The 23,578-nt window shown below is 42.8% G+C and overlaps 1 protein-coding gene across 3 annotated transcripts in view; it reads right to left on the bottom strand.

Moving 5' to 3' along the window:
• Hs6st2 (heparan sulfate 6-O-sulfotransferase 2) overlaps positions 1 to 18,140 on the bottom strand; it is a 271,409-nt gene extending 253,269 nt beyond the window's left edge. The window contains exons 1-2 of one of the 3 annotated variants that reach the window (XM_051178804.1): positions 17,484 to 18,140; positions 16,180 to 16,698 (exon numbers count right to left, since the gene is read on the bottom strand). In XM_051178804.1, the coding sequence (XP_051034761.1) occupies positions 16,180 to 16,698; positions 17,484 to 17,911 (947 nt within the window). In that variant the 5' untranslated portion in view covers positions 17,912 to 18,140. The remainder of the gene's footprint in view (positions 1 to 16,179; positions 16,699 to 17,483) is intronic. The other 2 variants (XM_051178805.1, XM_051178806.1) reach the window with 2 other exon arrangements.
• Positions 18,141 to 23,578: the final 5,438 nt, after the last annotated feature.

The raw sequence follows: 23,578 nt of genomic DNA, 5'->3' as shown, positions 1-23,578 counted from the left end.
GTACACAGCTGTTGGAAATGTTGGAAATTCTGGAAAACAGTTTGACAGTATGAAACTCAATGTGTAATTACCAGAAGACCCAGCAAGTGCATTTGTAGGCATCTATCCTAAAGAAATGAAAATCAGAGACCTTAGCTTCTGAGGCTTTCACTACAAGGGCGGCCACAGTTTGCCTTAGGCCATCACCTCTCTCAAATGCTATGCACTAGGTGAGGGTCTACTGATAGGTCCTGAAGTGTATGCAGCCATGAGAAGTGAGGGCATGCCAGGGCAGGCCATCACTCGATCTGGAAAGGGGTAGTCAGGATCACTAAAGGGCACTCTGTCATTTAGTTATGTCAACAGTTATATTTCTCTTCCTCAGATTCAAGTATAGTCTCTGTTTTTTCACCTGAAATTCCTACTGTTTCTTGCACATGTCTAACTCCTTGAGGTTTTTGGGATAACTCTTTATTCACCAAGGTTTGTCTGCTAAACTAAACTTGCGGAACAATCAAGAACCAAAGCAATATGGTACACACACCTTGGGCATTATGGCACTCAGTTTTTTTCCCTGCTTCATAGAGTCAAACTAAAGAGATGGCGTTAGTGCTACCTACTTGTTTTCTGTCCACATGGAAACATGACAACTGTGACATCCTTTAGAACACTCATTCCTAGCCAAAGTTCACAACCTAAGACCTCCACATTAATCTCTGGACACTAGAACATAACATTACTACAATGAATATGGTAGGGTTAAAAAGAAAACCACAGCCAGGATATACTCAATCGGCAGAGTACTTGCATAGCTTGCACAAAGCCTTGGGTTTGATCACCAGACTGCATAAGTAGTTACAGACACATCTGTAATCCCACCACTCCAAGAGGATAGGAAATTCAAAGTCATCTTCTGCAACATGATGACTCTGAGGCCAGCCCAGAATACACAAAACTGTCTCAAAGAAAAAAAAATGGGCAAAACAAAACAAAACAAAAATATGACATTCAATGGAGAGAATCTTGATTTTATTCATTTCAATGCAACTAAATTATTTAAAGAAGGAAACTCTGACTTTCTTGAATACAAATACTTTCCTGAATACAGCTTTTGATTGAACTCTGGGAAATTATGAGCCAGTTTTCTACAGTGGCATTAGACAAGGTGCCTATGACACAAGATGCCCTCCCTGAAGTGAGCTGAGTTACGTACCTTCAGATCTCCAGAGAATAAAAACACAGCCCTTTCTGCACATGCACAAGAGGAAATTCTCAAACGCAAAAGTGTGATATCCATATCATCCTAATGGATCTCTCACGCTTATCCAGGTCTGTAAGCACTTCACTAAAAATTTCTCAAAATCATTTGGAATAAACAGACGGCTCACTCAAGGCTGCATGTATGCAAATTCTGGCACTTCAAGTGAATTCTGTCCCTAAGTGCATAAACCAAATCATGGGGGCAATTGAATTAGGAATGCAAGGCTTTTTTTTAAACCTCTTGTAATTGGCATTAAGTCACCAAACATTGTCAAACACATCACTTGACTAATTATTTTGTGTGTGCATGTGCCTATCTTTTTAACTTCATAAACATATAAATGAGAAAGAGATGGAGATTTCAAGTACACCCATATGGTGATAACTACAGAAGCTGCCAAAAGATTGTAAAACGTTATACTAATCTTAAAATCATCTCTGTGTTCTTTTCCTTTATTTCTTGTTTGTCTGTGTAAGGCTAGTTGGTTGGGTTTTTTGTTTTTGTTTCTGGTTGTTTTTTTTTTCTTTCCTCCAAAGTCACAATGACTAAACTGAGGGTGGTACATGTTAAGTACGGATCTTTACTTAGGAGAAATATACACTAATCATTTTATTCAAAACTAATTTTTAAATAACTTATTTAACTTTATTTCATGTGCATTAGTGCGAAGTTGTCAGATTCCCTGAAACTGAGGCTACAGACAGCTGTGAGTTACCATGTGGGTGCTGGGATTCAAATCCAGGTACTCTGGAAGAGCAACCAGTGCTCCCAGTCACTGAATGATCGCTCCAGTCCTTTAAAACTAAAGTTTTTAAAAATCTTGATTCAACTTCACATTCTCAAATATACATGATTATGTGATATTTACATATAAAATTATTTCTATATGTTCATTATAGTCTTTAATGTGTTAAGTTTTCTTAAACTAGTACACAAAATTCAGTCTGATATGATGCATTTCAACCTGTCTTAATGAACTAGCATGGGCTGTTACAATTTTGGAACATAGCTGCATCAAAAGCTGCCACAAATATTGCATGTACAATATTCAGCAAAAAGAAAAATTGTTAAGCAGTTTACCAATCATAACATATTCTGCTGGTTAATTTTGCACTCAGCCCTTCGTCTTGTTTAAGTGGACAAGCAGCTCAAGCTTCTGCTGTCCTCTGGGTATACTAGGCATGACCATTCTTCCATACCTTCAACCTAATTTTCTTTTTTGCCATCCCCACTAATAATGCCTCCCAGGCTGGTAGGCTTTTGCTAATTTGCATGTTCACTTAATGACACTTTTTTGAAGCTGCCTCTTCAAAAGGAGGGGATAGTGACGCTTATAACAATTTGCTGCCCTCGCTCACTTGGTTATTTCAGAAGCCAAACACATTCGTATTAGCTTCATGACGAGGCCCTAGGATAAGGACAAGCTCTCAAATTCATCTGTTCTGGTTTTCAGAGAGTCTCTTTATTTCACCGGCTCCTCTGCTTCCATATGACAGGAACTGCCTTGTTGTACACACTGACACTCCTTATAAAACACTGGATCTACACAGGCCACAATGGCCATTTACAGAGGAAGTCATGAGCGATGAAAACACTACAACTGATACACCACTATTACTAATAAGACAACAATAACATTCCAAAGGAAGCAAGGTGTTCAGTACCTTCCAAATCTTCCACAGAGTACACTGCATATTTTCAGTGCAAATAGGGCAGCAATTAAACAAATAAAAAAGGGGAACCATTTCTCTAACCTCTTTTTTTTTTTTTTTTTTTGATTGTTAAGACAGGGGTTTGTTATGTTGCCCAGGCTGTCCCTGAACTCCTGAACTTGAATATCTACCCTTAGAGTGGTGTGTCACCATGTTCATCTCATGTTTTAAAAAGTTTCTTCTTGAAGGTGTGGTGGCACACTCCTTTAATCCCAGCATGTGTGACGCAGAAGCAGGTGGATCTCTGTGAGTTCGAGGTCTGCCTGGTCTACAGAGTGAGTTCCAGGACAGCTAGTGCTACACAGAGAAACCCTGTCTCAAAAAACAAAAGCAAAATCACACACACACTCACACTCACACAAAGTTTCATGAGGGACCTGGGAGGAAGCAGGTCATCTAAGGCACATCCTAGGAAGGTACTGTGTGTGACCTCTCCCTGTCTCTGTGTGCCTCTTTGTTGCCTGGGTGCCACAAGGTAAAGAACTTTGGTCCATTGCTTCAGCATGGTCTAGAAGAAAGTAGAGTTATCTCAACACGAGTTCTTTCAAACTAGGAGCCTTCCTGAAGCTGTTTTTCTTAATTACTTCTTACAGTAACAAAAGAAAACTCCCATGACTAACACACCTTAAAACCTTTAACCCTTTGTAAAAAAAATGGTCTTGAAATCATTTGAAACGTCAGTTGTCTAAGTATTTTTTAAGAAAGAAAAAAATGAATAGCAGATTTCATTTCAAAGAGCAACATGTTAAAAACATTGTGGTCTATGTGTGTGTCCCTATGTATGCACATGAGGAGTAGTATACACATTTATGAGCGTACATATGAAATCAATGTCTTGCTTAATCATCTTATGTGTTGAAACAGTCTTTGACTGAAACTACAGCTAACCAATTCAGCCAGTAAAGCTTGGAATTGTCCTGTCTGTGTCTTCAGCACTGGGATTTCAGGCATGTGGAGCCACATCTAAGTGCTGGGGATCAAACTCAGGCCCTCATGCCTCTACTGTACCAACTGAGCCATCTCCTTGGGTCCCTTTAATAAACTTCCTAATGTATGTATGTATGTACTTTCAATACAGTTGTATTTTCAAAAGTAATTAACCTACGGGCTTCAAATATCCCTAATAGTCATATCAAGTCTCCATTATGCTTCTAAACACGAGAGCTATAGCTCTGGATATTTTTATATATTGCTCCAATACTAATAGGCTAATTAGATTTAGCAGGAGAGATAGATAAAGAAACAGATAGATAATATAGAGATATAGATAGATAAATGATGGATAGATAGTATATGAATAGATGAATGGGTGAGTGGATGGATGGATAGATAGGTAGATAGACAGATAGATACATAGATGATACATTGCAATCCTCTTCATCTTTAAGCAAAATTTTAAAACATCTATCTCAAAGGGTTATTCTGTAGATTAAATGAAAAATAACATTCTCAGGATTTGTGTAAGAATATACCCCAAAATGGTGATAGATCTTCACCAATCAGACCAAGATAACTGAACCGTACAGTTCTTCACTAAGACAGACTTGGAGTTCTTCACCTTTGCATGTAAATTAAGGAAGTGTCGTAATCTGTGAAAGATTGGTAATATCTACCTACTAATGATCGTTTGCAGGCACTCAAGCATAATCTGGTACCCTGTACCTGCTGGACAGGTAACAACAACCAATTATTAAATAGTACTGCATATGGTCTTTAAGATTATTTCTTAAGGCCTGAAAAGATGGTTCCCAAATTGATAACATGCATTACAGTCAAGCATGGTAATATACAACCTTAGTCCTACAAGGCAAATGCAGAAAGACCTCTGTGAGTTCAGGCCAGCCTAGTCTATGTAGGGAGCTCCAGGACTACAGTATTATATAGAGAGAGGCTGTCTCAAAAATAAATAAAAAATTGAATATATAAAGAGAATATGTAGTGCTCTTACAGAGAACCTGAGTTCAAGTCCCAAGCATCCACATTAGGCAGCTCACAACTGCCTGGCAATATAAACTGCCAAATTCCAGGGGATCTGATGCCATTGGCATCCTTGGGCACTGCCATCCATGTGTACATAGACACACATTCATACACTGAATGAGAAATAAATCTTTTTTTAAAATGTTATTTCCTTACCCAAGTCTGTCGATAATAACTTTAGGGTTCATTACACAGAATATTTTCAAATCATTCGACAAGTCTGTGAGAAAAAATTATTTATTCAGTTTGATGTAAATATGTGTATTAGCTGTATGTATAGTATATGTACATCTGCATATTTATATATTTTATATTGAGTTTGTCTATTGTGTGGTTCAAATTTTTTGCATTTATATAATTTTTGTTTGTATATTGATTTTTGGAAGAAATCAGTAGATTTTGTAATTTCTCCTTATCACTGTTAAGTTGTATGTGTGTGAAAACACACAGTTAAAATTGAATTTGTAATTTGCTGATTAGTTTTATACCCAAGAGTAGTTCTGCTTTAAAATCAATTTTATTTGCCAGGCAGTGGTGGTGCACAACTTTAATCCCAGCACTTGGGAAGCAGAAAGATTTCTGGGACTTCCAAGCTAGCCTGGTCTACAGGGCGAGTTCTGGAACAAGCTCCAAACAAAGCTACACAGAAAAACCAAAAAACAAAACAAAAAAAGATTTTTTTAAAAGTATATCCAATTTGATATCTGTGTGTAACCAAATTCTAGTTGGTCTTAATAATAAAAACCCAGAGACAGATATGGGGTTAATGCTGAAGATCTAAGAAGCAAAGCAGCCCGCCACTAGAGAGTTCTCACCTCTACCAAAGGGATCCTATCCTCAAACTGCATCTGTCTCCACCTAACTTCGGACTGCAATGCTCCTGTCTCTTCCCTCCTTACATTTCTCTCTAGTGCTGGGTTTAAAGGCATGGGATCCCAAGTGGTGAGATCACCTTTGTGTGAGCTCTGCTTCTCTTTGAGACTGGATCATTTTCATGCAGCTCAGGGTGGCCTTGAACTAACGGAGATCTGTCTGCCTTTGTCTCCCAAGTGCTGGGATTAAAAGTGTGTGCCACCATTGCCTAGCCTTCACAGCTGACTAGTGTGGCTAGCTTTGTACTCTGATACTCTGATCTACAGGCAAGCTTTATTTGTTAGATCATAAACAAAAATATCACCACATCTGTGTACCTACATCAATTTCCTTCTGATTAATGTTTACATAATATGGCTACTACACTCCTTCAAGTGCAGCTGGATTTTGTACCTTTATCCCTTGTGATAAACTGTGTTTTTAATAGGTGAGTTGGCCACCTTTTTACACTACCTCTGAGTTGCCTTACCTGTCACTTTGTAGCTTGATCATGCACACACACACACCCTTTTTTAGACATGATTTTGCTATGTAGTACCCGTGCTGGTTTCAGTCTCACTTGTAACCTAGGCTCTCCTCAAAGTCACAGCAATCCTCCTGCCTCATTCTACTCAGTGCTGGAATTGCAGGCATGCACAGTCACATGTCACAAGTGGATGCCCAAGTGACTTTCTAAATCCCTTTGCTTTGCTCACTCGTATGAACAGTTAACAAAAGCCCAAGAATCTCTATGAGAATCAGAACTGAGACTCTACTAATCATTTGTCCAGTTATGCTGGAACTGTCCTTGGAGGAGAGAAGACATTCTAAGTAAGACTCTTGTTGCCCTTCTCTTGGGATCAGAGCATTGAAACAATAGGCCCCAAAGAGTTAGTTTCCCCTGGGAAGTTTATGGTTCAAAAAGGAAAATGTTCAAGCCAGAGGAGGAACTTGCCTTGCATGAAGAAATTTCCTACAATCCTAACATCCTAGCAGAGACCATTGCATAACAGACCTGAGCAGTGATAATGGTATGTCAAGGACATTTGGCCCCACATCTTGACTAGGATTGCTTCATTATGCATATCACTTACTCTCTATTTAAAGCTAAAAATGTCAGTACACTGAATATGGACTGTGAGGATCACCTGACCCCCTTTATTTGTTCCTGTTCACAATTTGACCATACCGAATAAATGTTCTATTTTTCACTATTGTTTTTTTAATTGGCATACTGAGGATGAATCTGGTTTGGTGGACTTAACAGAACCCAGTCTTTGATCCTAAAAATTCCAAAAACAATAGAGAACAGTCAGTTAATGCAAGGGATGATGCACACAAGCCTAATCCATCTGATATAAATTAATACATTGCACAGTTCAATTGTGCTGCGGTCCCACAGACAAGTACATGGAAGTGACTCACCGGAACTAAATTCATCACAAGCAACAACCCAGTTTTCTCAGGCTCACTAGGGCATCTGTGCTAGTAAAATCTAAAAACCAATCAAACTGAATAAGAAATCTTTTTTGCAGACATTTACATTGTGGAAGAGTGCAATTCTTGACAATTTAGAGTAAATGAAGTGCAAATTATTCTCTTATAACTCAAAATTGAAGCTTAAATTGTCAGTGAAAAAAAGCCCACAGCTTAATCAGAAAAATATATATATTGGTAATTCCCATGAGCTTACATTTGATATATTTATATCATGGGATAACAAATTTAAAATTATTGCTAAGTTATAAGTAAGAAATGTATGCAGAATTTACATGTATTGAATTTTATTTTTAATCTACATGTATGTCTATATTGGAATACTTATAATATTACAGAAAAGGCACAGTAAAATGTGCAAGACAGATTTACTTAGTGTAATGCTCTGAAATGTGTCAAAGTCTTCAACACTGTTCTGTTCTAGGAGGCAAAATGGCAGATATAACAAATGGATGCAATAAGACCAACTGAATAATCTGCACAGCCCAAGACCTAGTAGAGCAAGAAAAGCGCTCTCACCAATAAAGATCTTACTGAAGTTCAGACAAATATTTCCCTGTGCTTGCAATGGCATTGTTTTACATGACCTGAACCATTAAGTGGATTATTCATTATCCTTTAATGGAAAGAGGGAAATTCCCATTCATGCCCTTCTTTCTAAACTCAATCACTAAATACCTTGTTTTCTCTTATGGAATGTCAATATTAGCTTTTTGACCATGAATGGCATTGTTTATACTGCCTAATAACTTCTACATTGGGTGTAGTTTCAGTGGAGGTTCAACAATAAGAGTATGCACCTTGATAGATGTATAGGGAGCTGGCTTACAGACAATAGAATACCTGGGAAATAAAGTGTTCTAATGGCCTTCATTTATGTCTAAAGGTAAAACTCCTATGCAGTGAAACTGCTCTGAGAAGGCTGTTCTGAATGAAAGCAACACATGCACTAACTGATGATGGCAGTTCACACAGATATTTAGAATCATAACCCTTAACAAACCTCTAGTCTTTGATCTTCTGGCTAGGCAATCAGCTGAGTTGAGTCCCATGAAGGCCTGCATTCTAACTCATCTTGAAAAGCTATACTCAAGCAAAACGGAGCCTTCTAATTCCTGAGACTTTCAGTGAAAAAGAAACAATAGCAATTCTCCTAGATATTTCTTTGCTATGCTGGTATAGAGCTCTTTGGGATGTCAGAAATAGATTAGGCAATTAGGGGGAAAATCAGCATCCAGTGCTGGACTAATCTGCCTTAGCACCTCTGCCTTTCAGTGGGAGGGTTGACTGGACTGGAAGCTATTCTCCTCATTAAGGGCTACCAGGATGTCAAAAGGCTAGGGAAACATCCAAAGATAGCCTTCAGGGAGCAAAATTTAGATACAAGTACATTTATCAAAGCCACAAAAGAAAAATGTTGCCTTAAACACTTGGTATTATTTACTTTTTATTATTTATTTATTTATTTATCTAACTATTTATTTATTTTGAGACAGGGTCTCACCATGTAACTCTGGCTAACCCAGAAATCACTACTGAGGCTAGTGTGGCCTTGAACTTATAGAGATTTGTCTGCCTTTGTCTCTGGAGCACTTGGTTCAAAGGTGTGTGCTACCAGTCCAGCTGGGTTTACGTTTATTGTCAAATTAATATACTTGCAAATGAAATTCAAAGTCCTCAGAATATCAGAATGAGAAAAACAAATCATTCCCCCATCTCTTAAGATCCTGGTGTGTCTTCTTCCTGTCTGTATTTTTTATTGCTTAGATTTAGTAGAGATAGAATAGAAATTTTCTATTTCTCTCCCATTCCCCACTCTGCTTTCAAAAAGAAACAAAAGAAAAAAATATTCCTAGTCTTACTGATTCCATAAATCTATTGGGGTTCTGCTTAGTAATAATTCAGTAGCATTTCCCATACTTATAACAGGACATTTACATGGTTTTGCAAAAATAATCATCAAAGGGAATTCATTAACATTCTTGAAGCACTCTTTTCTACGTGGACTTCCTAGTCCCATTGTTTCAACTAAGATTGCCCCCTCTAGCTCCTCTAATGATTTTATTTAATTAGCTTGTGGCTCTTTCCTGCTCTACAGAGGCAAGGACAGTCTACCCGGTTCATCACAGTGTGCAGATGTTATCATCATCACAGTGATGATAGCAAATACTGCATCATAAATATTTGCCTAATGAATTAATGAACAAGGAAACAAATGTGGTGGGGCTTTGTTTCAATGAAACCCCAGGAAAAAACTTATGGGTTAAAGAAAAGAAATTGTGGTGCTGTAGATTGAACTCTGGACTTTGCACATCCTGGACAAGCACTCTACTACTGGGCAATATATCTCTCCAGTGAAGAAGTAAATATGTTTAATGTTCTGGGTTTGCATTATCTAATTTCTAATTATCTAATTTCCAAAAGGAATATTCAAATTTATACTCCCAACATTAATTTATAAGAATTTTGATATACATCCTTCTCAGCACTGGCTACTGATATGTTTCATTTGGTGATAATGTAGATTAGTTTCTATATTTTTGAATTAAGGTTAATTAGAGAGTTTTAAAAAGTTGTCCTAAGTTGAAATGCTTATATATGCATTTCGTTAGCACCAGGGAGACTGAGTCTTTTTTATTTCCATTTCTACAAACTAGTCCTAGGCCTCATGTTCTAAACTATGTTTCCCTAATCAATTCATAGGGTTTCTTTGTACAGAAATTATTTCAGCCTGTTGTCTGTTGTAATTGTTTCACATATTTTCATGAGCTTGACATATGCCTTTCATTTTTGCTCTTTCTTTTGACAGATGAACATTCTCATTTTTTATGTAATCATAACTGTCTATCTCTTACTTTATTCAAACCTCGTTTCTTTGGCTAAGAGTCCCATGTGTGAATTGCAGCTATCATTTAAATAATAATGCCAATTGTGAATTCAGATGAACTGGGTTCATAGATTCCCACATATACCACTATGCTTTAACCAGGGACAGAGCCCCAGTTCTCATCTCCTTGCAAACCCTACCCACTAAGAGTCTAGTCAACAAGCACCCGTCACTGTGCCTTAGGATTCTCTCAGCCTAAACTACATCCCTACTCAACCTCTGTTTTAATCTATGGCACTAGTTCAGTTGGAGACTATAAATCAGAAAGGCACCTTTAAATGAACATTAAATGCCTTCATTTACTTCTGTGCTTTCTATACTCTCCCATTTAAGAGCGTCTCATACCCACATGGGTTCATATTCTTCATCACATTTCCAGATTCCTAATGGTGGGGCTTCACCCCCATCTACCTCTACAGACATAACTTCCCCAAGTGTGAACCTTCTCTAGGTCAGGCTCCTGGCAAGATCAGATTACCTGGCCTCACAATGCCCACTGGCTTAATACTGCCAAGAGGATGCCATGGCTAGCCACAATGCTTCCTTTCTCCTAAATACAAACTCAAAGTCCCACGGGACTTCTCAAATGGATCTCTCCCTTTTCTAACTTATCTTCATACTTTATAAAGGAATGGGCTTGGGGAAACATCTTATTTAAATCTTCCATTTTACAGAGAACACACTGCAGGCCAGGAAGGTCTCCACCAGTCACCTTATTTATACTACACGTTTCTATTCCTTGCACAGCAAACTTCAGGGGCTTTAGGCTGAAGAGGATAAGCTGGGCTTTTTGGCATTGGTTTGACTCTAATCTCAACTGCTGGCACTATAACAGAGCCATGATTTTTTTACTTCTCCCAGTTTATAGATTAGATCTAAATTACCACACGACAGATGAGTCTCCCTTTTTAATAAACTCTGATAAATGTTTGACATTTTAAAGACATAACTGATTTTCAGATAGCTTTCAAACAAAATGCATCTTCTTTTCTAAATATCTAAGGTATCAAATTGTTCACTTCCACTGTCAGTTCTATAAGAGCGTAACTTCCCTGGAATATAATAGACAGTTTCATAAAATTTTATTACATGAGTGACAGTGGGAAAAGATCAGTATTCTTTTAATGTCATTTCATACTCTCTCAGTTGACAACTGATACCCATAAAAACAAGCTCTAGTATTTTAATTACCACATCATGGAAGTAACTTTAGATTCTCAACAGAAGCTAACTCTGAGTACCATTTTATACTACCTAAGAACTTGGGAGTCTTCTGAAACAATCTGTTTGCAACACACACAAAGGTTCTAACAAATACAACTAGAATTCTACACATGTTGTTGCTGTTGTTCTCTCTCTCATTCATGGTTTTCTTTCGGCACTGCCCATCATCCTGCTCTTTATAATAGTTTGAATATGAATTTTCCTGCACAGGTTCAAATTTTGAGTGCTTGGTTCCCAGCTGGTACTATTTTGGGAACTGGTAGAAACTTTAGGAGATGGGGCCAAGCTAGAAGAAAGGGGTCACTGAGGACAGATCCTTAAGATACCTTACTCCTTCCTGCCTTTCTACTTCCTGTCTGCTATGAGGTGAAGAAAAACCCTCTACCACCTGTTCCTGTTGCCTTGATATCCTACCCAAGCACATGGAGCCAAGAAGGCATGCAATGAACCATCTGAAATGGGCCACAAAGAAATTGTTCTTCCCTTTAAGTTGATTCTATTGGGTATTTGGTATCCATGACTATAAGCAACACAAAAGCTCTCAGCAACAGATAAACTAAACAAAGGCATCAAGTCTGGAGAAGTGGCTCAATGGCTAAGAGCGCAGTCTGAACTTCTGGAGGACCAGGTTTAATTGCTAGCACCCACATGGCTCAAAACCATCTGTAACTCCAGCCCCAGGGGATTCAATGCCTTTTTCTGGCTCGTAAGAGCATGAGACATGCACATGGTGCACAGACATTCATGAAGGCAAAATAGCATAGACGTATAAATATGGAAGGAAGGGAGGGAAGAAGGAAGAGAGGGAGGGAGGGAGGGAGGAAGAAAGGAAGGAAGGAAGGAAGGTAGAAAGAAAGAAAGAAAGAAAGAAAGAAAGAAAGAAAGAAAGAAAGAAAGAAAGAAAGACAGGCACCTTCAACTAAGTAAAAGTGAGAGATCAATGGACCACAGCCTGGTAAACCACATGGGTGCCACTGCTTGCTATAACAATTCATTCACTCCCTGCCTCATCCTGCACCACACATTTGTCTACTGCCTCACTGCAAAACCAATAAAGAGAGAAAATACAAGTAAGGGCATGCAAGGGAAGATCAGACACTTGAACTGTATTCTAGCTTTTTTTTTTTTAAATAAAGGCATCATTTTAAAAGAAAGAGAAAGCTTTTATCATGATTGGTAATGAATGGCTGATCCCCCAAACAGAAAGCTTTTCTACATCTAAACAAAAACCTTTTCGTTCATTCCTATCAACAATATGCTACCGGATTTTAATGTTATCCTTCCATGTGGCTACTAAAACTATAGAGATGTTAAAATCTAGACTGCAGCAGATATGCAAATTCTGCGACTCATTATAGCCAAGTGTGTTGAGCCCACACCCATCCCATGCACATCCAGCCAGCATGCTACCGATTAAAGAACAGGATTTGTGCACTTCCTTGGCAGTTTTGAATTCCTCCCACAGACCAAGTGACATACTAGAGTTGGCTATAAACGCAGGAAGTTTCGGCCTGGAAAAAGCCTGTAGAATTTGGGAATTTGAACAGCTGGTGAGCAACAATGTTTTGATACATTTTTTAAATGGTCTTAGAAATTCTAAAATGAGCAGAACTCTTTTCTGACCTCAGGCAACATACTGGCAAACAGATGGATGAAACACAACTTCTAATTTTTTAAAGGAAATATTAGTTTAATAAACAACTTGAGCTTTTCTCAGGCTCTGTCTCAAGCTCCCTCCCTCCCCTTCTTCCCTCCCTCCCCACAGACAATAAGATCAGTCATTTTTATTCAACAATATGTATCACCGAAGCACTTAACTGTCCCCAGACACGTGAAACCATTTCAGATGTTGCAGTAAGGGGAGAATCCAGGCCCATAGGCCCTCTTGGTGATCTAATGTAGGGTAAAAGGCTCATCCTCTGAACATGGTCCCTTCTAGCACTCAACAACCATACCTCCAATCTGTCACCATCCTGTTTAGCTTTACAGAGATTTCCAGCATAAAAAAGAAGACGAACAGCAATCTAGCCCCAAGACCTGCTCCTGCTGAGAATAAAGCTTTCCTGATAGGGAAATCCATTTTTCTTAGGTCAGGGTGGTAACTATGGCCCAACCATTCCCCTAAAGCTACAAGTGTAAAATGGCTGATAATGGTAATAATGGAAGTGAAAGCAAAGCCAGCTACCATTTATAATCACTAGTAGGAAATACCTCATTGTGTTTTGGCAAAACTGTTTATCAAGGCACAGTCACCATATCAAAGTGTATGGAGTCAGACAAAATTGGAGTCAGATTTCTGCTGTGTCACCAAAGACCTCAATGACCTTGGAAAAGTCCTTCAGTCTCTTTGGATTTCATTGTCTTCTGATAAAAGGTAATATTCTTGTCCTGCCTGCCTTCCTCCAAAAGACAGTACGCATTCCCAGAGAAACAGCAAGACAATATGAAATCTTATGACAAAATAGAATGTCTTCTCTACACAGGCTGCTCTACTAGGAAACTTCAAAGGTGTGTTCTGTAGTCCTGAGACTAGCATATCACCTCAGGAATCACTAGCCATGCAGTTGCCTTAACTACTAAATTTTCATCTCCCTTGTGCTGTGTAATCATGCATGCATGCATACACATTATCAGAACTCATACTGCAAGCAGGGGGTCTGTCAATATTCTGGAAAATTCTGGATCCCTCTAGCTACCACTGAATAATTCTGTAGATGGGCAGAAAGGAATGAAATGATAAAGGTGCCCTTGAGGTAGTATTGTATTTATTTAGGAAATTTTACTTCATTTTTATAAATACTGCACAATCACCTGACTTTTTCAAACGTGGTTCTTCTTTGGTTAGACTAGATGGCACTGTGGTATCACCCTTTCAATGCCTGAGAAAATCATTATTGCATTACAGTTTTGCTTCAAACTGGGGATAATCCAAAAGGCTTCAATGAGTCCTTAATCCTACAGATTACATCTGAAGGAAGCTGCCAAAGGGCAATGGCTATTGTCACATCCCAACCTCCATGTTCAAAAAACTGAAAAGGGTACACATGCCATAATACAGCATGATACAAACGCTAAACCAAGCTATTGCTTCCACGCCAGTGAAGACTTCTCTTTTACTTCCCCACCATTGTTGTGCGGGTGGAAGTCTACTTTTGCCACAAAGATTGCTTTGATCACCATCCCTCAAGCTCAGCTAGCATAAGAGATCATTTACAATACTGCCAAATGTGAAGGGACTTTCTTAAACACCATGATACTCTTGTGAAAATGACTTACACAATTCTTGCCACGAACCAAGGCCCAGTCTTCCTGTGACCAAGGTTCTCTTGACGTGAGAAAACATATCTGTTAGTGTAGAAAGGAAATGAAGGTTCAAAGGATTCAGCCAGAACACTGATCTTTGAGAAAAGCCACTGTAAACTGAGGCTGTGACCAGAAAACCTAGGGTTCCCTTTCCTGAAGCTAGACAGAAAAAAAAAATAAAAAACAGGCACAGTTCATTCTTAACAGCCACCTGCAAAACACCATTTTGTCCAAGAAACTGAGTGAGTGTCTCTATGGGATATGGAGGTAAGGCGCGTCCAGGTGGTCCAAAGCAGTAGCAGCACCCTTGAAGGCCCATGATGTCATCAAAATAGGCAAAGCAAGACACACATGACCAAGTCCTTGCCAGCTGGAAGACCCCAATTCTACTCCCTGTAACTAACCCACTCATAGACTCTTTGCCCCAGCCTGGATATTTCTGAGAAACACTAGCCCTGGCTGTGTTGATTTCACTCCAAAGCAACTCCTTTTGTCCACTTCACGGCATCCCATGACCTCCAGGAATTGGCCATAGCAGCTAGAAAGAAGAAAACGCCTTGCTGGCTACAGACCACTCAGAAATCAGTTTCTCCTGAGCAGGCCATGGGTGCTGAGGCTATGGAATCTCTGTGCTTCAGAAAAAGCTCCTACCACTCCTGAGGCCCCTGAGCCCTATGCAGGGTCAAGAGCAACTTCCCAGCTAGCGTTCGGGCCGGCCGAGTGCCCCCTTATATTTGAAAAGCACAGTGAACAGTGGGCAGCAGTGAGGGACACGAGATGAGAACTGCCATCTCTCACTGAGTGTCAGCAAACAGTGACAGAATGACAACCACTCTCCAGAGAAAAGTGAGGCCTGGGGTGAGGAGGCAGTAGAAGCCAGGGAAGAAGAAACTAAAGGATGAGTTAGAGAGAGAAGAACAGTGGAAAGGGAGATGGATGGTAAGAAGAGTAGGAAAAGGAAGGAAGGAGTAACCAACAACAGACATGATGGGCAGAGAATTTTCCACTAAAGAATGCCAGAAACTAAAAGGGTAAGAAAATGTGAGAGCAGGAAACGGGGAAAGATCACCAAAGAAAGAAAGAGCACTGGGCTGTGAAGCCAGGTGCAGAGGAGAGAAGAGATAGAGCATAAACCCAGAGACTGCTTGCAGAGCACTTCTTTAGGGGTCTCTAGTGCTCTGAGGGTGGTTCCCGGTCCTGACTGCTTCTGGGGATGCTCATTCCAGGCAGCCGGACCACTTTGCCCACACTCCCAACCACCAAGCAGGCCAGCCTTCTGATGTGGAGACCAGCTGTCCCATGCTGCAGCCAAAAGGCTTCCTGACAGCATCACGGCGCTGCAAATATTTGCTCTATGATACCTAGCCTCTATCAATCAGGGACTCAACACTCAGGGTGCTAAGGTGTGCGCAAGGTCCCCAGCAACTGCAGGCACAGCCTTTCCCGCCCCTGGGTGACCCACTGAGAAGTAGCCAAAGACTCACCTGGAAGGTCTCAGCCTGGCATCGCGCTTGCCATCCACCACTGCGGGCACACAGCTGGTGAGCTCGGTCCAGTCGGCATGCAGCCCGCAGCTCCAGCCGGTGGAGAACCTGGAGAAGAGCCAGGTCTCCCTCTTACCCGGCCGGTGGCAAGTGCATTTCTTCTGCCCCACGCGGCACTCACATGGCTGCTCCAGCTGGATGTTGCGCACCAGGTGACGGCCAAAAGTGGTTCCCCCAGTCTTCTGGATGTGCAGGAACACGATCAGGTCATCGCCCTTGATGTCGAAGTCTACCTTGCGCAGGAGATCGCTGCGGCTGAAATTGTAGCGGGGTACAAACCTGGCGGAGCTCTCATCCTCCGAGCGGTACGGATCCGGCACCGGGGAGCTGAACGCCTGAAGGCGGAGGAGCTGGCATTCTGTGCCGGGGCACACGTATTGGAGGACGATCACGGCAAATAGGAAGAGCATCACCAAAGCCAGCAGCAGCTTGTTGGATTTCTCATCCATGTTCCCGACGCTGGGGGAAACCCAAGCTCGTTACGTCAATCCCGCAGCTCGGCCGCTCTCGCCGCGCTCCCGCACCGCCCCCTCCCCGTGGCGCCACCGTTGCGCCCCTTTCCCCTCCCGTCCGCACCGAGTACTCCAACACGGCGGCGCCCTTCCCCGCTTCCTTCCCGGCAGGCTCAGCGCTGTGGCTTCTGCTGCACCCCCCTCACCCCGACTCCATCCCGCTGGCCGTTGGCCCCCTCCCCCGCGGAAGAAGCCTGGGTCCCTTGCTAGGCGCCTCGTTCCCCGAAGGATCCCTCCGTCCCGCTCTCTGCACTCCCTAACGCACGCCCACCCCTATCCGGCACAGGGTGCTTCCCGCTCTGTCCGCTCCAGCTCCCATCCCCATCCCGCTTGGCCCAGGGGACTCTCCTGGGCTCCAGACCCCAGTCCCCTCCGCGTGCACGAGCTGCCCACCCAAAACGCGGGCTCCCTTGGCGCCTGTCCCGTTGCCCACCGGGTGGCCGCTGGGAGTGAGCTGGGGTTTCGGGGCTACCCTGGAGGGGAGAGAGGGAGCCTGCTGGCTGCCGGACTTTGCGAGCTGAGGCGGCGCTGCCCTTTCCCGCGGATCAGCGGGGAGGGAGCCGCACCGCGGTCAGCTGCGCGCTCAGCCCGTCCCGAGTCCCCCAGCCCGTTCCCTGCAGGCTCGCTGGAACTTTGAGCCTTGCCCTCTCTCCTCCCAGCTGCCTTCCCGGCTCCCGCCACCCGGCTCACCCTGAACCCAGAGCGCGAACCCCACTTTCGCCCACCACGTACCTGGCCAAGGGACCGAAGATCTTGGAGAAGATCGCACTGAGCACGTGCTTGAGCGAGTGGCCCACGGCTGCCAGGCCCCGAGTGAGCAGGGCCCGGCAGAGGGAGCCCAGGTCCCAGCGTCGCCTGAGGTCGTGCATCCGCCTGCGGCGGCCTCGAGGCAGCAGCGCGAAGAGCGGGGCGCGCAAGGCTCCCGCCAAGGAAGAAAATGCCTTTGGGGGCTTGTTCTGGAGCGGCGGGGAGTTGAATCCCAGAGACACACCCCTAGGAGGGCTGGCGCGGACTGAGGCGGCGACCGACCCGGGCCGGCTTGCTGCCAATTCGGCCTCTACTCTGGAATGCCGGCGGGGACAGGTGGTGCAGGCGGGCGCTCCTTGCTCTGGTTGCAGTGGCGGCCGGAGCGCCCGGGTTGCAAACGCAGGCGGTGCCATTCCCCCCTTCAGGCAACTCAGGGTACTAAGGATCAGGAGCGAGCTTGAATTTATATAATAATGCCTCGCGCCTAAGAGCCCCAGCCACTTCACAAGCAAAAGACCTGGGTTTTCTCCTGTGCTGGAGAGAACGGAGGTCACTCCAGAGAGTGCATCACTCCACTTTGGCTCGTAATTTCAACCTCCCTTAAAATAGCAAAGGCGCAAATTGGACCTTTTCCCTCTCTCTTTGCCAATTTCCATTCTGCAACGGAAGAGGGGGTATTTTCTGAAAAGGTAAGTCAGCATGGAAATAAAGCATGACTAAAAAAAAACCTTATATGGGAGATTTTGAGCGTTTTCAAAGCACACACGTCCTTATTCCTCTCCCTTTGCTGAATCCCCTGCATCAAGCCCACCGCCCGCAGAAAAAGAAAATCACTCACTACTGTTGATTGAATGAATTAACTACACACCACATCAGAGTGAGGCCATATTACTCAAGATGTTGTTGGGCTATATGAGGAAACTGAAGCCCAGAGAGAATTCGATATATACCAAGGTCATACAGCAGAGCACTGTTTTTTTTTTTTTTTTTCAGCCACCCAGGAACTATCCAACCATTTTTTCATAATTAGAACACGTCTCTCAATAAATATGTATGTGTTCATTATCAAGATCAATTCAGCTCTTATCAGCTGGGGGACCAGGGGTTCGAAAATTTAAGAATGGATATTCCTTCAGAACAAGGCCCTTTGACAATCTGAGACCCAAATTAATAGGAGAAATTGCAGTGCATAAAGACACTGGAGTTTCCACACTGGAGTTTCCATTACTGAACGTACACTTCCGACCCAACTGGTGCAAAAGTAGTGCGGGTTAGCAGCAATGTTTGAAAGAAGTACCATTGGCATTGGGGCCACTGGAAGAGGATGCTGTAAGCTAAGAGCCGTGTCGGGAATGTTTCTTTCCAGAACATTATTTCCCTTGCTGTATGGTGAAGCAGAGCACTGAGTCCTTGGAATTTTTTTTTTCACTTCCTTACAGAAACTGTGGCATAATAACTCATTCTTCCTGATGCTCAGTTTCCTTTCCGTCACATAAGACTAATGGTAATGCCTCCATTTTAACCAGAGAAACATACCAGGTGTTATTTACTGGCAACTCTTGCCTAGGTGTACCAAATGAGTCTGAGGCTAGTTGAAGAAGGAAGGGGTCCTTGTCAGGCCATTTTACAGCAGTGTCTCTCCTCTTCTACTCAGAATCTCCAGTCCTGCCTGGACTTACCCACGCCCTGGGGAACCTACATTAAGGGATTATTTGTCTAGCTGCTGCAGGTGTCAAGAATAGTTCACCTCTTGGAGATTCTGCATTCGTGTCATTCCTGCATCCCTGGACCGAACTCCAGCAGCAAAGATGCTGAAATACACAAAGTAGACCTCAGCTTTCCCACAAAGATCCCCTGGGTCTGCTATGTCTGTGGAATAGGACCTCCACCCTGCTGGGGGCAGGTAAGGATGAAAGCCCTGGAGATACAGGGATTATCATTTTCATGGCCACCCACACAGTGCCCTCTTTTCCTGACACAGTAGGTAGCTCTCCTCATGATAAGGTTCCCCCTGTCATTAGACCACCATTATAATGGTATTCAGTGGCTCCTTAAGAAAATACTTTCTGAAAATGGTGGTTTGCACGTTCAATCCCTCTGCTACTAATTATGGAACTTTTAATTAAGAAGGATTAATGGAATTGGAATATGGGAAAGGAAATTATCTTGGGTGGAGGATAGAGGGAGGTGGTGAGCAGCAGCAGGAAAAAAAGCAGGATTTTCTCAAAGTGTAAAAAAAGAAACCTAGGCACAAGTGTAAACACACGTGCACAAACAGCCAAGCATGATCACAATGCGAATATCAGAAGAAGTGCTAGTCAGCTTTATCTCTCGGAGCTAAAGGAATAAACTGTAGTGCTTTGCTAACACACCAGTGTCAATATGTACAACAGCTCAGTGGAGGATATTTTCATTTACAAGCCCTTCTTTGAGCACCCCCTTCATGTTTGTGAGACCAAGAATTGAATCTTGTGGGCCAGGCAGGTGGCTCATCCAAGTGGCTCAGCAGGTTAAAAACACTTACTGCCAAACCTGACTGTCTGAGTTCAATCTCTGGGACCCATATGGTGAAAGGAAAGAGCTATTGCAAGTTGTCATCTGACCTCCACATTAACACAATGGCACATGCATGCACGCGCACACGCGCACACACACACACACACACACACACACACACACACACTGTTTAATAGCAAAAAAAAAAATCACAAGTTTGTTGTTTAGAAATACAGTCTCACTATATAACCCAAGACTGCTGGCTTAGAACTTCCTATGTAGACAGAGGCTGACCTTAAACTCACAGAGATCCTCCTGCCTCAGACTATTGAGTGCTGGGATTAAAGGCCTGTGTTCCTACACCTAGCTCATAATGTTTTAAGCAAGTTTATCATTTTTGTCTTGGACCACATTCATAACTATTCTCAGCAGGCTGCAGGCTTACTGCCGGTTGGACACAAAGAGTGTGGCTTCCAGAGAGAGATTGACATGGAAGGAAAAGATCAAAAGAACAGGCTGAATTGCAATATCTTTGCTTATCCATCTCTTAGGAGCAACTTGAGATGTAGGGGGTATAAAACTTTAGGATTCAGTAGTTGGAAGGTAAGGAAGGCACTTAGTCTGAGCAGGGCCTCTGGTTGACCCCACAATGTGGCAAGGTTTTCAGTGTTTGCACAGAACTGTCCTTCAATGGTTTTCAACAAAAGGTTGATGATTCAGAGAGCTCAAAGGTCAGCCTGATTTGTATAGCAATCAGAGCACTGGGAGCCCTGTGTCTGGGTGCTGGAGGATGAGAGGACAACAAGCAGCACTGGCAAGAGTCCTTTGTTTTAAACATGAATCTGAATGTGGAGGGCACCCACTGAGATAGCCAGGTTCTTTTGTCACAGAACAAAGAGGTGAACCAGAGACACGTGGATGGTGATAGAAATAGTGACAGTCCATTAAGAAAGACAATGGCACTTTGGAGAATTGGACTGAACTAGAGAGCTGGGACAAATCCCAGGCTCAAAACTCCCAGGTCTCCCCACAGTGACCCTTTCCAGGACACTCTTGCTTTCTCCCACACTTGCAAGCATTTCCCAGGGATGCTCTGCTTGGTTACAGAGAGCCCTGGTTGGAAGAGATTAGGGTCCTTCTGACTTCTTTCATTATGGTAACCCTGATGCCTCTTTCTCCCTGTCCTACTTCCCTACCACACCTAGTAGGCCAGGGAAGCTACTTCCTTGCTGGCTTCTTTTGTCCCTTGTGTATAAGACAGCAAGGTTAATGTAATTCAAAAAGCACTTTCTGGATCTGATAAGCCAAGAGCAAGGTTACTTGTCTGCTTCAAAAGCCAAAATGCCACAGACAATAGGAGAAAGTTGGATTCCTGGTCCTCAAAATGAAATTCTATAGCATTCCATGGCATTAGCAACACAAGATCTCAGCAGCTACATTTGTTCTGGGCCTATAATACACTAGCGACAGCAGGATCTCCCTTCAAATTAGAATAGAAATAGTGGAAACAATATTAGGTAGAGTGTAGCACATTTATTATACAGCATAGAACAATATGCTTTCCCCTCATCCCGAGTATTCATTTCAACCCCGTTTTTCCAGCTGTCTATATTTTTTTTGAAAATGCTCATATTCTCAATACTAGACAATTTTTGTCACAAAGATGGAAGGCATGCAAATGGTGGAGCCAATTCATTTCTGTGCTTATGTGTCTCTCCAAACTGAATGAACAGCAGTGTTTAATGAAACGCTATTCTGAAGCTCAAGCTTTAATATTATAAACAGGTTGGGTGCGTAATACATATCCCTCTCCACAGTCCCGTTTTCCTTCCTGAAACACAGAGCTTTGATTTCTAGTCTGACAAAACCTGGGGCTCAACAAATTAAAAGAGGAAGATAATGCTGGGGTGCTGTGCATACTAAAGGAGTGTGTGTTGTGAAAGTAAAATAAGCACCGGATGGGGTACATACTAACATCATCAGTGTGAACATGCAGGCTGACGACTGCAGAAACATTTCACGAACGGACAGTTTCCCCTTCTTGCCGAGAAGGAACAGAAGTCAGCTCATGCTGGGCTTTTAGATGTACAGCATGCCAACCTGCAGCAAGCACAGCCTCAGCTCCTAGGCAGTCAGCTCAATTCTCTCCATCCCAGTTTCTGCCCATAAAATAGTGAGCTGCTTTATGGGTACATTAGGAATGAACCCAGTCTCTAGTGGGCCTTCTTAAAGAGGAAAGGGCAAAGCTCTGGAGAGGACACTGCTCTCGGAGCCTCAGTTTTCTTCTCTATAAAAAACGAAGCTTAGAGCTACCTCACTGAGTTCTCACATGAGTTAACTAATCTACTGAGAATACTTTGGGTTCCTGGAAAAGCAGACCTTTCGCTATCAATTTTGACTCTGAATATCTTTGATCTGATACCTTTGTTCCCTAATACTAACATACTGATTAGGGCTAGCATGGCCCTAATAGGGGCTAATGTGGCTTTGTCCTCGTACTATTTATCTCTAGTGTTGTCTCCCCTCCCTTCCACAGAGCTCTCTCTCTCTCTCTCTTTATCTCTATCTCCCTCTCCTGATGTCTCTTGGTGAGTCCATTCAGCCACACGAAGGAGTAGGGCACAAATTCAGGGAAGAGGAAGGTGTTAAACCCACCAAATGCTTCCTCTGCGGGGATTCTCGGAGCCAGCAGAGAGACTTGTGGAGTTAGGTGGAACAGACAAGAGTTATATGCAAGTGAAGAAGAGTGCCAACAAGGCCAGCCTCCTCCAAACTCCTGACTCTAGTATTCATTTCCAAAGGTGATAGCTGATGTAGCCAGAGGGGTTTCAATTTGAGCAGCTGGTCAAACCACAGCAGTTAGAATTGAAAAACAGGGTCAGTTTTACATTCAGTCTGCATGGAACAGAATTGAACAAGCCCACCCATCAGCTAGTCTGTAGCCTGGTTAGTTGTTAACAATGGCAAGGTAGATAGTGTTGTGCCCAAACTCTGAACCCCCCAAACACCAAGAGACCCGATCTGATGCAAAGGCATCTTTAAATTGTACCAGTTAACTCGGTTCCACCATCCATCCGACACAGCAGATGAAGCAAGTGGGTTGAGGGGCCTTGAGCAGCAATGGAGCAGGGAATATATTGGGATAGAACAAGGGGAGTGTCTGAGGGGTCCTCTAGTTGCATAGCAACAGTCTCAGGATTGGTGCACTTCTGGGACTGTGTGGCCTGTCCTGTGTTGGTCAAGGAAGGTTGGTAGGCCTGGAGGCCCTCCCAGGATGGTTGCTATGCTCTGCATTCCACAGCCCACCTGCTAACTTTTGATTAGTTCCTTGTCACACGGAGGGTATCTGATGCTTTTTATCAGTAATTAGGGCAAGGTCAGGAGCTCAGTGCATTTTGCTGAGTCGGAGACCTACATTTTGCTGGGTCTTTTCTGGAGCCTGTCATGGCTGCCAAAGCAGGGGGCTGGGTGAGGGTATGGGCCCTTCAATAGTACATCATGTTAGAAACCACAAGAAGTGCATTAGCTCACTGCATGACCATGGGGGAGTCACTTCAAATCCTTGATATCTCTGGGATTTAGTT

This window comes from Phodopus roborovskii, unplaced genomic scaffold, assembly GCF_943737965.1.
Source record: "Phodopus roborovskii unplaced genomic scaffold, PHOROB, whole genome shotgun sequence".
Lineage (NCBI taxonomy): Eukaryota > Metazoa > Chordata > Mammalia > Rodentia > Cricetidae > Phodopus > Phodopus roborovskii.
Note: the sequence above shows the minus strand (reverse complement) of the source record. Positions and strands in the feature narration are given on the sequence as shown.